Source organism: Octodon degus, unplaced genomic scaffold (genome assembly GCF_000260255.1).
Source record: "Octodon degus isolate 3935 unplaced genomic scaffold, OctDeg1.0 scaffold00136, whole genome shotgun sequence".
Lineage (NCBI taxonomy): Eukaryota > Metazoa > Chordata > Mammalia > Rodentia > Octodontidae > Octodon > Octodon degus.
In genome coordinates this window covers 907,043-921,659 of record NW_004524712.1, presented here as the reverse complement: position 1 = coordinate 921,659, position 14,617 = coordinate 907,043, and the positions used below count along the sequence as shown (strand labels likewise).

The window sequence follows — 14,617 nt, the reverse complement described above, 5'->3', positions numbered from 1 at the left end:
TTTTTTGCAGAACCGGGAATTGAACTCGGGCCCTTGTGCTTGCCAGGCAAGCTCTTATTCTACTGAGCCATCTCCTAGGCCCTAAATTTTTTTTTTTTTTTTAATGTATTTAGTACAGGGTCTACAGGATTTCACTATGTAGATCAGACTTGTAGTGATCTCTTGTTTTCAGCCTCCCAAGTGCTGGGATTACAAGCGTGAGCAACCATGCCTAGTCTCAATCGCTGTCTCAGCCTGCCGTGGGGGCGGGGCCAGCACTGAATGCTGGGGATTGAACCCTGGCCACTACACTCTGCCTAAGCAGGCGTTTTAGTCCACTGAGCTATCTGGCTGGCCCTTCACTATAATTTTTTGACCTATCTTGTAGAGAAGCATTTATGATCCTATGTCTAGAAAGATTCTTGAATCCCAGAGAAGCTCCTACACATAAACATACTAAGTATGAGTTTTACATTGTTGCTGATAATCTGAAATATTTATGTGAATGAATTATCCATGTGAAGTATGGAAAGTATAGTGTTAAAAGCTTTATGATAAGGGCCAGCCAAATAGCTCAGCAGATTAAAGCGCCTGCAAGCAGGCGCAGGGGCCAGGGGTTCGATCTCTGGGCCTGCTGTGCTGGCCGTGCCCCTGGGGCCTGCTGAAAGGGCGATTGAGACTGGGTATGGTGGTGTATGCCTGTAATCCCACCTCTCAGAAGGCTGTAAACAAGCAAATCACTGAGTCCGCTCTAGTAGTGAGACTCTGAACACCCCTGTAAACCCTTCCCTGAAATTAAAAAAAAAAAACAAAAAAAACACCAACAACAAAAAAAACTGTATCTATCTATCTATCTATACACAAAATTATATGTACATATAATTATATTTTTATATATGGAATAGTTCTTGTGTGCCTGGCATTCTACTAGGCAGAGGCAAGTAGAGACAAACATGATAAACCTCTCCATGGGGTTTACAATTTAGTAAAATAGTTTCTTAGGCCACATCAGAATTTTGAGTGGCATTGGCATTTATTCTTTTTTGTGGAACCAGGGATTGAACTCAGATCCTTGCACTTGCCAGGGAAGCACTTCTTCTACTGAACCATCTCTCCGGCCCCTGCATTTATTCATTTTCATATCCAAAGTTCCATTTGAAAGAATACTCATCTTTGGGCTTTGTTTTTTCATTTGTTAAATCAGAGGTTAGTCTAAATGCTCTTTATAGTTCTTTTATCCACCCCAAATTTCGCTAGACCCTGGTTTGCAATTAAACCCTTGAACCAAACTTTTTTTTGTTTTGTTTTTTTGAGGAACTGGGGATTGAACTCAGGCCCTTGCGCTTGCCAGGGAAGCACTTATTCTACTGTGCCATCTCCCCGGCCCTTAAACCCTTGACATTCCACTTAATCCCTTGTTATGGTTTGTGTCTCATTGTCCCCCTAACACCTCGTGCAGTCATTGGGGTGAAAATTTATGATTAATTCATGATCCAGTGTGGGGATTATGGGTATGAGGGCTATCCCTGTCCTGGGTTATCTGCATTACAATGTAAGGAGGGGAGAGAGGCTTGCTAGCAGCCCAGCTGCTGCTCCTCACTTTCTTCTTTATTGTTTTCTGTCATGTGTCACTGCCTTGAAGCCAGCTGAGTATGGACTGAAACCTCCATTAACTATGAGCCAAATAACCATTTCCTTAATTCTGGGTTCTGGGTGTTAAGGTATTTTGTCCCAGCAACTGGTAAAAAGTAACTGAGACAGAATTTGGTACCAGGAGTGGGGTTGTTGCTGTGACTGCCTGACTGTTGTCGAAGGGCCTTTGGGAATGGCATATGGGAAAAGACAGTAAAGGTTCAGAGATGTTGCCTACAAGAGAACTACTAGAATGCCTTCAGCTGTTCGGTATGGAAAATTCTGGTAGACAGAATGCTGGTAGAAATCCTTCCTGTAAAGACCAGGCTGGGAAGGTTTCTTTTGGGAAGAAACACTACGTTGGTGTTGGACTCCAGATGATTTGTGATATGGTTTTGCAGAAAGTTTGTCTGAATTTTGTTCATGGCCAGATACTGCCTGAGACTGAAATTAAGCATGGCCGACTGATTAATCTTGCAAAAGAAATTTCAAGGCAGTCTAATGTTGAGGCAGTGGTATGGCCATTGCTGGGGCTTTTAGTCAGATTAATGAGAATGAAGAGCAAAGAACCCAGAAGGAAGATTTGAAATGTTTTGAGTTTGGCCAGAAAGGAAATGCCAATAAAGCTATCGACTGCAGAGATAGAGCTGAGAGGATCTCCACTGTGGAGAAGAAGCAAGAGAATGAAAAGATAGCCTGAGGGCATCACAGGAGGCAGCATGTCTCCACCTTTTCCAGCCTCAGAACTGCAAGGGTGAGGGACTTTGCATTGGGTAGAATCCTCAGCATGCCATGTTTTAGAATGGCAGCGTTGTAAGAGAATTTGTTCCTTGGAATCAGGTTCATAGTGCTCAGCAATCTAGGCACTCAACCACTACAGCCAAGAGAGAAAAAAACCTGGCTACTGCTCCAGTTGGCATCAGACCATGGCATCACCCACCTGGCCTTGGTTTTAAGTTCCTGCAGAATTTAAGGGTTTTGAGATTAAGACTTCTACCTAGATTTCAGAAGACCTGGGAGGCCAGGCAATGTGCCCCTGAGAGGGCAATATATGAAGCCTAATATGCAGTGGAAACACCAGATGTTTGGAAAAGCTAGGAATGTGGATTGTCTGAAGAAAGCTGCAAGGAAGGAGCAAAGCTGGCCCCAGAGAGAAGCCATGGGAGCTACCACCAAAAGTGCCGTAGAAGTGGAGCCACATGGAGCTCACAGTTTACCACAGAATTGCTTTGGATTTCATATGGAAGTACAGGACTTAGTGTTTACCCTTCTGGATTTTGGATTTGGTTTGGTCCCAATGCTTGGTATCCTGATGTTTATAACTTTTGGAATAGTAATTTTATCTTTTGCCATTGAATGTTGGAAGTGTTTCCCTTTTCATTTGTGCAGGGGTTCACAGCTAAGAGTTTGCCTTAGATCTTGAAAGAGACTTGGGATTTGGACTTTTCAGCAATTCTAAAACTGTTAGGACTTCGGCAATTCTTAGAGATGGACTAAAATGGCTTTTACATAAAGGGATGTACATGAGTCTTTAGGTCACCAGGGGCAGGATGCTAGGGTTTGTGTCTAGTTGACCCCCCAAAGCCTCATGCAGTCTTTGGGGTGGCTTCTAGATTTTGTAATTAATTCATGATGCAGTGCAGGGATTATGGGTGTGAGTGCTACCCTGCCCTGGGTGGTAATCTGCATACAATATGAGGGAGGGAGCAAGGCTTCCTGGCTGCTGCAGCTGCTGTTCCTCCCTTCGTTCTTTTCTGTCATCATGAACCACTGCCCTCTGCCATGTGTCACTCAGCCTTGGAGCCAGCTGAGTGTCAACTGAAACCTCCGCTAACTGAGCTAAACAAACCTTTCCGGGGCTGGTGAGATGGCTCAGTGGTCTAAGGCACCTACTTAGAACAAGTTTAGCAAAGCACATGGACTGCGGTTCAATCCCCCAGCACCACATGCTAGCCAGTCCCGCCCCCTGGTGGGCTGAGCTGGCCACACACACACACAAATAAAAAAATAAATAAATTTTAAAAACCAAACCAAAACAAATAAACCTTTGCTTCCTTAATTCTGGGTGTCAGGTATTTTGTCCCAGCAACAAGTAAAAAGTAACTGAGACACCCCTGTAGGTCAGTAGATTGCACAATAAATTGTATAGTGACGTTTGGCAAGTGTAGTGATGTGAATAGAGGATGATGAGTATCAGCTGTGGGGAAGTCAGATAAGGGCAAAGGTGGAGGCCCATTTTTTTACTAGTTAATATATCAGTGAGCACTACATACAGTTGCGATGGAGTAATAGAAGAGGCTGTGATTCTCTTGGGGGAAGGCCTTAATTAGTGTGAACACTGCCTGTGTGGAAGATGTGAGACTTTAGTGGTGAGACCACCCAGGAAGTTTTTTTTTGTTTTGTTTTGGTTTTTTTTTTGGTACTGGGGATTGAACTCAGGACCCTGCATTTGCCAGGCAAGTGCTTATTGTACTGAGCTATCGTCCCAGCCCCCAGGAAGGTATTGAAGAGGCAATTTGTTACACTTTTTTTTTTCTTTTTTTTTGCATCTCTGGTTTCCTGGGAGAGACTGGGTTTGAACCAGAGCATCTTGAGCCTGACTGCTTTGTTAAAGCAGGCACTGAACCAACTGCGCTAATGGGCAGGCCCCCAAATAATTTTTTTTTCTTTTGCGGAACCAGCGATTGAACTCAGGCCCTTGTGCTTGCCAGGGAAATGCTTATTCCACTGAGCCATCTCCCTGGCCCCTATACTTTTTTTCTTTCTTTCTTTTTTTTCAGAACCAGCAATTGAATTCAGGCCCTTGTGCTTGCTAGGAAAATGCTTATTCTACTGAGCCAGCTCCCTGGCCCCTACCTATACTTTCTTTCTTTCTTTTTTTTTTTTTTTCAGAACCGGGGATTGAACTCAGGCGCTTGCTCTTGCCAGGGAAGCACTTATTCCACTGAGCCATCTCCCCGGCCCCTTTTTTTCTTGATGTATAGATTTTCCCATTTCAAGTTAGTACCTTAAGTAATTTAGCATCTGGATTGATACATCAATAAATGATGATCAAAAATAAAAAAATAAATAAATGATGATCAAATACTGTGGGATACAATTAGAACAGATAAGCAGCATCATAAAATAGTTTTTAATATTACTTAATTAGGTCTTCAGAAAAAGATTTCTTGCTGAAAAATACTGCTTTGCTCTGAAGACTAAAGTTGAATCTTTATCTGCCTTTTTTTTTTTCCTTAAATGTATCTGGTTGTTACGGGGTCTCACTGTGTAGCTTGGATTCATAGTGATCCTGTTTTCAGCTTTCCCAGAGCTGGGATTACAGGCATGCGCCACTATGCCTGGACTCTGGCCACTCAGCCTGCTCTGGGGCCAGGGCTGGCACAGCCTGTGGTGCCAGGGATCAAACCAAGGTCCCTGTACATGCCTAAGCAGGCACTTAGTCCACTGAGCTGTCTCACCGGCCCCATATGCCTTTTTTTTTTTTTTTTTTTCCCCATTTGCTTTTATTGATAGAAATTATTTCCTTCAAGAAATAGCAGTGCTGGGCATGGTGGTGGGCACCTGTGGTAGTCTTAGTTACATGAGAGATCAGGCAGGTACATCCCTTGTGCTCTGAAGGGGCCAGCCTGGTCAGTGTAGTGAGAGGACCTTTTTAATTAAAAAGGAAAGTTGTATGTACCAGTTCACCAAGGTGAATGTAATCATTGTGTGTCACAAATATATACTCATAAAAAAAGAAACAGTTGATTAATGCATGTATTGTGAGGGAAAGCTAATAGAAAAACAAAAGAAAAAGAAGCAAATGAAAGGTAGGTTTGACTAAGTTAACTTCTTAAGGGAAGTTCAATTTTTTTTTTTATTGTTGTTATTTTTTGTTTGTCTTTTTGAGACAGGGTCTCACTGTGCAGCTTAGCTGGCCTTGAGCTCACTTTGTAGCCCAGGCTCATCTTGAACTTGCAAGGTCTTCCTGCCTCAGTCTCCCAAGTGCTGGGATTACAGGTGTGCTTCCCCCACGCCTGGCTCAAAATGTGTTTTATCATGCTGGGTGTGGTGGTGCGCATCCTGTAATCCCAGCACTGGGAGTCTGAGGCAGAAGGATTACTGCAAATTCAGGGCCAGGCTGGGCTACCTAGTGAGTGCAGAGGCAGCCTACACTACACAGTGAGACCCTGTCTCACAGAACTGAGAAATCTAGTGTGTTTTATCTAAATGAGCAGGATACTGGGCAAATTGGTTAATTGTATTTAAATTGGTTGTGCCAGTTTTTAGAGCACCTATTCACAAATTACAAATTAAATTCACTTTATTTTAGGATTTCTGATTAATGTGTTAAAACCTTTCATGAAAGAAAAACTGACATAGTATAAAGCAGACCTTTCTAAGCTGAGCTTCTTGTGTAGGTTCGTTAAACAATTGGTGTATGCGTACATTTTTCCAAGGAGTGGATCTATGACCTGAAAAGATTAAGAAGAACCTCTGTGCTAGAGATAAAAAAAGATTCAAGAGTGAAACTTTTTTTGTGTGTGTGGAACCAGGGATTGAACTCAGGCCCTTGCGCTTGCCAGGCCAAGTGCCTATACTACTCAGCTATCTCCCCAGGCTGTAGTATTTTGTTTTTCTTTGCTAAAACTCTATAGTACTAAGAATTGAGAGTGTGAAATAAAATTGCTATACTTTGCTTTTTGGTTTTGTTCTGCTGAAATTTTTCTTTTAGTTAACTATAAAGGACTTAGTCTAGATGATGGAGCTTTTAGAGCTTTCAGTTGTAATGGACAACCTGCTGTGGCGCGCAAGCCATAGGTGCACCAGTTGACTGAAGGCAATCGCCAAATCAATTGGCCATGTTTAATGTACCTAAAATCTAACAGAATGGATGGTAAATGTTGTGACAGCCCCACGTGGTCTTGCCTTAGGTGCCTTTCTCATCATTGGTTATAGCTCTGTGTCAAGTTATGTGCTGTGATTTATACTGGATTCTTAAGATCTCTCTTACTGTGCACAAATGTGTTTATTCTATGTTTTAAGGTTTTTTGGTTTCTGTTTTCATGCTCAGTAACAAAGTACAGATAATTAAAGAGATGTTGAGTCTTAAAAATATTAAATGTAGTGTTTTAAACTGTTGCCTCAGTTAACTAAGAGCAAGTAATAATAGCTGCAGGAGTGTGATGTTAAAGAAAAATGATCTATTTTTCAAAGATTTCTGTTGTTCCAACATACCCATTGCCTTAGTCTAAATAAGTTTTTCACAGTCATTGGGGACTAACCCTCAGTGTAACTTTCCCATAGAGTACATGTGAATTTTTTAAGGCTTTGCTTGCAAATAAATGTATTCTTTATTTAATCACTTGGGTGAAAGAAATTATTATGTGCAGTTGGCAGAGGGCTAAGTATGAAATCCATTCTAGTGTGGCCAACTTGATGACTACAGTTGAAAATCTGTTTCGTTGCTTTTTTTTTTTTTTTTTTTTCTAGAAGACGGCATACGAGATGTTGCGGCGTGACTGGAGTTCAGACGTGTGCTCTTCCGATCGTTGCTTTTTTTTTTTTTTTTTTTTTCTTATAACATTGTTTCTTGCTGTTGAAACTAAGCTGTCCTCCCTGCAGATTGACTTTATTTTTCATCTGACATCATAGGCTGATCAAGCCAGTGTTTTCTAAACACACAGCACACACAGCTCGATGCCCTATTTCTGTTCATCCCCAGTAGATGCTCTGTTCTACTCAGTTCAATTAGAGCTGTGGTTTTTGTCAAGATTATTATTTTATGATTGTATGAAATGGAAGATACTTTGATTAAAAATATTGAGCCAGCAGTAGAACTGGTTGATCTATGCGTGTATGATTTAGTTTGCTTCCTACTTTGCAGTACCAGGGAAGAACTTAATTCTTCCTGTTTCCTGAAAGTGGAAGGAGGGAGTGGAGGAGACTGAAGGGAAAGAAACCACAATCTCACCCCAAAAGTAGCTTAATAATGTCAGGAAGGGCTTTGATGAAACCACTGGCCCTGCTTATAGATCTTATTTTCCAAACCTTTCATTATTTTATTTGCCCTTTTCTGAACTCTACAATTTCCCTCTCTTGTAGCTGGTTCGATGCCCAGAACTGAATGCTGTGCTCCAGCTGTGGCCTCACCGGTGCTGACTAGAGAGGAAGAGCCACCTGCATAGCTTACATGTGATTCCTCTGCTTACACAACCCAATACTGGATTTGCTTACTTTGGCAAGATAGCTGCATTGTGCACTGTATTTAATGTTACGTGTACTGTAACCCTGGGTCTTTCTCTGCATTGCTGCCGTTAAATCCCCAATCCTGCCACTCTAGAACTCCTGCCTTTGTTTACCTGTCCACCTCCCCAGGCTGCCCGTATATTCATCCACAATGAATGCCATCTTTTTATTCTCTCATTTTCTTTACTCTTAAACTTCAACAAAACTTTCATTCTGTCCTATAAATTGTCATTTGTCAGCCATCTTATTTTTCTCCCTGCTTTGGTAATGGGGGCATTTGCAAATCTTTCTACTGGTTCTCTTCCTTTTGTAGTTGTTAAAAACACTTAGAATGGTTGAATTTTTAGTGAACAATATCCTGGCACTTCTTCCAAGTCAGATATCGATGAACTTCTCATGTTCACCCATCGATGAACTTCCCTTTACTTTAGCTGTGTCCTCCTTGCCGCACATCTTTTCCTCCAGGGAGGAGACACAAACAATATCACCTTACCCCCAAAATTTCTGATAACAGATGTTACAACTTTTAATTGTGCACAGTATGGTCTTTAATAATTTTAAGCATGGTTTCCACTTTCCCCAAGACCTACATGAAAGCGATCAGAGCTTAAGTTACTATGAAATTCTAAGATGAGTAAGGTAAAGGAAGGTTTTGTTGAGTAGGATGTGGCTGTCCAAGAAAGCCAAATTGAGGTTGTATTGGAATTTATAGCTGTCTGGGACAGAAGATGACTCTTTTTTCCTTGAATCTGGAACATTATAATCTCAGCTTAGAGTAGGTTTTTAAGTTGGCTTATTTAAGACTGCAGATACAGATAACCATTCTTTTAGTTACATGCATTGGTTAATGAGTGTAGAATGTGTTGTCTTCTGATTTACTGTGGGTGATAAGAATTAAATGCTCTCTATACATCCTTTTTTATCCATTTCTGAGCTCTCAAGTTTAAATCCTGTTTTCTTTACAGTAGTAGTGATGTTTAAATTCTTTTTCAGGTTGATGTGATATATTTAACAGACTTAGGTTGGTGGTCTTTATTGAAACCAGAAGTTACTGCTTATATGTATTTATATCTTGAGAGAGTTAAAATCAATTTGAAAATCTTTTAAACATTATTGCAACACATCAGATTACTATAGTATGGATTTAGGAGTTACCTTTTCAGGCACCACTTAAGATATTTTACATATCAGTATACTGCACTGTAAAAATGTTTTACAAAACTATACTTATAAGAGGTGCCAGGATCCATTAGCTTTTTATGGTGAAACATAAAATGTATCACCTGACTCTTCTATATAGCCACTAAATATTGCTAGTTTCAGTATTTACAATTATATAAACCAAATGAAACTTTTAACTTTTTGATGGTTTCCCAGAGATAGAGTCTTGTTTCCCTCCACATACATTATCAAAAATTTTTGGCTTAGTTTAAAAAATTGGTGCTTGTTTCATTTATTCGCAAGTGTGACACCTTTCCTTGAAAGAATATCGGTTTTATTTCTTGATTTGTGAATTTAACTCTCAGTGGCAGAGCTCAGTGGACTTAGTTAGGCTTTTGTGTGCTAAGTGCTTTTCTTTAGGCTGCCTAATGAACTGAACAGTGGCACAGTTTCCATCTCCATTTATGGCCTTGGAAGGGTGAAAGGGACAGGGTCGGGACTCTCCATTTATGGACCTTGATGGAGTTGAAACGCGTGGTTGGGGTGTTCTTGGAGTCAGAAGCTAGACATAATGAGATAAAAATAAATTGGCAGGCGATGTTTGTAATTCAGATTCCAGTCCCTGCAAGGAGGGCAGAGGGTGCTGGGAAAGGGGAGTACGTAGACAGATGAGATTGCTACGGCATCTGTCTCCTTCCATCATGAGACACACATTTCCCAAGTTCATGTGTCTGGATTCTAAAAAATTAATGTTTAATGTGGTTATGGCTGTCCTTTATGAAAAGAAAGAAGAAACACTTTTAAAATATATTATCGGACATCTCAGTTCTGAACATCATTTGGGGTACCAAGAGAAGTCTCCAGAAAGGGAGGCTAGGTCAGGTACTTGTGCTAGAGGCAGCCCGGTTGGTTTTAAGGCAGGTGACTAATTCTTGCTCTGTTTATGTCTGAGGAAGATCGTATGTGTCATGTTCTTGTTACATTGCCTATCATCATTCCTGGTCCCCAGGAATAAGTCTGAAAAATATTTGACAGAGTATCTTGTAGGTTGTCGTCTGTGATTTAAAGGTAATGAACTTTCACAGAAGATCTGTGAAGTGTTGAGAGTTTTTTTAGTGGGTAATATATTGACTTATGGAAAGTAATCTCAGTTTTTGGAAAACTTTATAGTCATACTAGTGCCTATAAATTAAGTCAGAGGTAAACTTCGTTTATATAGTTGAGTTAGGTAATATTTGGAACTTACTAGGGAAAAGGATCTCAAGAAAATTCTGAGTGAAACCCAAGAACTGATGGGAGATTAGAAGGAACAAAAGGAAGCAGAGGTGGAGTAAAACCTTAATGTGACTAAATTTAGAAGCTGGGACTAATTTTTTAGCTTCAATGATACCACATAAGATACCTTAAGATGGAAATTTACTCAGGAAACTGGGCTAGTAACCAGAAGCATGCATTAGAAATAAAGATCATGGGAAAATTGAAGGATTGTACAATATAATAAAATTTAGGTTTATTTATGGACTTATTTGATAATTTGTTGTATGTATGTGGCAGAAAAGGAAGTAATACACTTTTCTTACCTCATCTTCCCTTTAGAAAAAGGGAAGATTGGTCTTGTTTGGTTGTTTGTTTAGTTTGAATTGGTTGACTAGTAAACTGTATGTAGGTATTATTTTTATATTTGCTGGTATTAATTAGTGTACTGCCTCTTGATCATTGACATGTGAGACTGGGAATTTGTGTTGTTGACTTGACTTCTGTATTAAATTTAGCAGCTTCCACAAAGACAGTGAATTAGTAAAGAATAGACTATGTAAATAAATACTAAGCTTTATGAAGTAGTTTGTTTAGGCAGTTTTTTTTTTTTTTTTTTTTAAACTCTGCATTTCTTTCTTAACAATAAGGAAACTATTCTTTGCTTTGGGAAATCCTTCTCTCTGTCCTCCTCCTTCCTTCACTTTTTCCAAATTCTGGGAACCATAGCAGATCTCCCTCTTCTGTGGCAGGTGTGCATCCTATTGGCTGGCTGGTATTTCTTGGTTTTTTTTCCCCCCCTTAGTCTTTTTTAAATGGGGGAGGGGGTATAAAATGTATATGGGGTACATGCAATAATGTTGTAATGTTTCTTGTTGTTTAATGGATAATTAATTGCAAAAGTAATTGTTTGAATTATAACATGTTTGAGTAAATGCTAAATTAGTATTTTTCTAATATAATGAATTTGAAATCTAGTAATCCTGTAACAATGTGTTTGTGTTTGTCTGTCTGTGTCTGTCTAATAGTAATTAATATCTGTGGTCCGTATCTGGAAGAGGAAGTACAGCTTTAAAGAATAACAAAAGACTTTGTGTCTTAGACCCTTCGCAGGTGTTACAGTCGGGTGAAAGAACATGGTGTTGGGAAAAGAAAGAGCAGTTACACATTTGAACAGTTGGAACAGGTGTTTGGTCAGGGAGGATGGGATGCTCAGCCCTGCCAGCCTGTACTTATTAACAGTAGTGGCTTGTACCAGGAGCTGGAGTCAGATGGCAGCACTATGGAGGACTATTCACAGGAGGACTGGGGAAACCACAGTCAGGATCTCCATGGCTACCCAACAGATCAGGATTTGGGTAAGAAAGCCAATGCATATGAGAACTTGTGTGTGTGTGTGTGTGTGTGCGTGTCTGTCTGTCTGTCTAACTGGTATATGCAACACTTCTTATCTGTGATGTTTTCTGATACCGTTCTCACTGTCATCACAAGGCGTATCACCATCTGTTTGGGGGAATGTGGACCTCCTTGGTTTGTCCTGTTTTATTTTTTATTTTATTTTATTTTTTTAGGGAAGGGTCTACAGAGTGTTCAGGGTCTCACTACTAGATCAGACCTCCCAGGAGCTGGGATTACAGGCGTGCACCACCACACCCAGTCTCAGCTGCACCTCAGTGCGCCCTGGGATCAGGGCCGGCGTGGCAGGCCTGGGGATTGAACCCTTGGCTCCTCCGCCTGCACAGGTGCTTTAATCCACTGAGCTATTTGGCCAGCCCTCTCGGTTTATCCTTAAACAGGCAACTAATGCTTGATGATTTGAATATTATCAAGATTCCTAAGGCTAGAAGAATCCTAGTTCTGAGCTATACAAGGAGGCTCAGTAGCCGGTAGAATCTTAGATGATGCTAAATATCCTGTACCTCCTAATTTTAAGGTTGCTGCCAACGAATACTGACTGTAGGCCCAATGCTGTAAGTGAATCTGTCTTTTCTTTCCCTCAGTCCAAAGTTTTCTTTCTTTGCCTGTCATTTGGGAAAGGTCGTTTCCCCGATTGGAGTCTAAACAAAAAATGACTTACATTGAAAAGAACTGTTGGGCCTGTGAGGTAGCTCAGTGGTCTAAAGCGCCTTCTTAGGCTAGCTTAGGCAAAGCACAGGGATGCGGTTCAATCCCTGGTACCACATACCGTACCAACCCTGCCCCCAGGGTGGGCTGACCCAGCCACCAAAAAAAAAAAAAAAAGAAAGAAAAAAGAAAAGAAAAGAAGTGTTGTCTAGATTGCATTGATGATCATGTTCCTTCGAATTTCTTAAGGGATCCTACCCCAGTAATAGCTAGAACAATTCATATATACAGGAAAGTTATTCCAGTAGAAAGTGAAAGTCCTGGCCATCACATCTAAATTATGAGGGGCTGGGGATTTGGCTCAGTGATAGAATGCTTGCCTAGCAAGCTGGAAGCCCTGGGTTCGGTCCTCTGCACCAAAAAAAAAATAATAATAATAAATAAATTTTGATATTTATAACCTGAAATCACTGATCAGGTTTCTGTTGCATCCATTTTATATTAACAGTAAATTGTCAGCTGGGCATGGTGGTGCATGCCTGTAATCCCAGCACTTGGGAGGCTGAGACAGGAGGATAGTTACAAGTTTTAGAGGTGCCTGGGCTACAAAGTGAGCTCAAGGTCAGCCTGAACTGCATAGTATGTCCAAACGAACCGCAAAGAAACAAATCTCAAATATTGGAAGAGGAAGAGAAGAAAAACGCTATAGAACTATAACACTAATACTGTATAAGAAAGAGACTTAAACATTAGAAAAACGAGTGCACAACGCTACGTGATCATTACCTCGTAATTTCACGGGAGCAGTGAAGGCTAAGTGATTTTGGTATCCCATAACACCATGTTTGCCGTAGTTAAGTCATGAAACCTTAGGGGGAAAAATAACATGCAGAATATGCCAGTCCTGATGTTGAGGGAAAGTTACACTGTAAAACCTACATAGAAAATGTAAACAGAGCAGAATTATTTTCATTCTTGTTCTTTTAAAATCATGTTTGCAATGAAATTAAGCTGAGAGCGTCTAGCTAGAAATCCATTGGTGACCTTGAAAAATTTTATACTTGTAGAGCTGGGTTTTTTTTTTCCCACCCACTCCAAAGCTGGTTTCTGATCTTGCATATAAATGTATGCATATCATTGTATAAAAATTACGTATATAAATCTGGCATTAGACAATACTGGGCACCAGAATAAAAGTCTGGTGTAGGAAAGTATGAAATGAGCAGTAAATATAGCTACTTATCTACATAAATGTATACTACCACTTAGAAAAATATAATGTGTTCCAAAATGTTTGCTTTTCAGATGAAATACCTGTCACAAAGAGAACATTAAAAATTAAACAAGAGTCTTCTGAAGAAGCACAGTAAGTAGCTTCACGTTCCCACAGCGTGTCTACCTACTAGGAGGGTCAGAAAGTAACTAGACAGGCCACAATTGCTAGGACAGTACAGCTGTACCACAAAGAAGCACATGTGTTCATTCTTCCTATTTAGTTACTTCACTTTTTTGAGGCAGGTTCTAGTGTTGTAGTCAGGCTGGCCTTGAGCTCACTTCGTGGCCCAGGGTGGCCCTGCAGCAGTCCTCCTCTCCCAGCCTTCTGAGTACCGCCATCATAAGCATGTACCACTACACCCAACCTGTTTGCATTTTTCCCAGCAGTGACATGAAAATGGTGGAAATTTTATATGCAGTGAGAAATAAATTACTACTTAAAAACAAGCATGTTGATGGGGTTTACTCATGTGTGGATGTGAAAAATACAGATTTTTAAATAAGGTATAAAAATGAGTCACCAGGACTTGAGCTTATTTGGAGCTAGATGAAATGCCCAGAGAGCTGAGGGCACACTTAAATGCCTTATAAACATTACAGTTTGGGAATTAAAAAACAAGCCCTAGGGGCCGGGGAGCTGGCTCAGTGGAATCAGTGCTTCCCTGGCAAGCACAAGGGCCTGAGTTCAATACCCGGTTCCACCAAAAGAAAAAAAAAAAAAGAACAAGCCCTTAAATGATCAATTTATGTCTTCAGAAAAGAAAGTAGTTATTGGAGAAAGGATTTTAAAAGCTCAAGGATAGGGCCCTCCACTGACCCTACATGATATTCTTTTTAAGAGTTCAGGGGCTGGTGAGATAGCTCAGTGGTCTAAAGCACCTTTCTAAGAGTGCAGGGACCACCACATGTTAGCCCTGCTCCCCACCCCCAGGGTGGGCTGGGCTGAGCTGCACACACACACGCGCGCACACACACACACACACACACAGTTGTTACATTTATGTTACCTTTTTTTTTTTTT

General features: G+C 40.6%; 1 protein-coding gene across 14 annotated transcripts in view; it reads left to right on the top strand.

Moving 5' to 3' along the window:
- The window catches only part of Msantd2 (Myb/SANT DNA binding domain containing 2), a 49,755-nt gene that overhangs the window by 23,883 nt on the left and 11,255 nt on the right, over positions 1-14,617 (top strand). For 2 of the 14 annotated variants that reach the window (XR_002818115.1, XM_023701510.1), the window contains 2 exons: positions 7,699-7,788; positions 11,516-11,615. Coding sequence is in view for 10 of the 14 variants with exons in the window: in XM_023701510.1 (XP_023557278.1) it covers positions 7,699-7,755 (57 nt within the window). In the remaining 4 variants the exon portion in view is untranslated. Of the gene's footprint in view, positions 1-7,698; positions 11,616-13,626; positions 13,688-14,617 lie in introns of those variants that run through there. The other 12 variants (XR_002818116.1, XM_023701514.1, XM_023701509.1 and 9 more) reach the window with 10 other exon arrangements.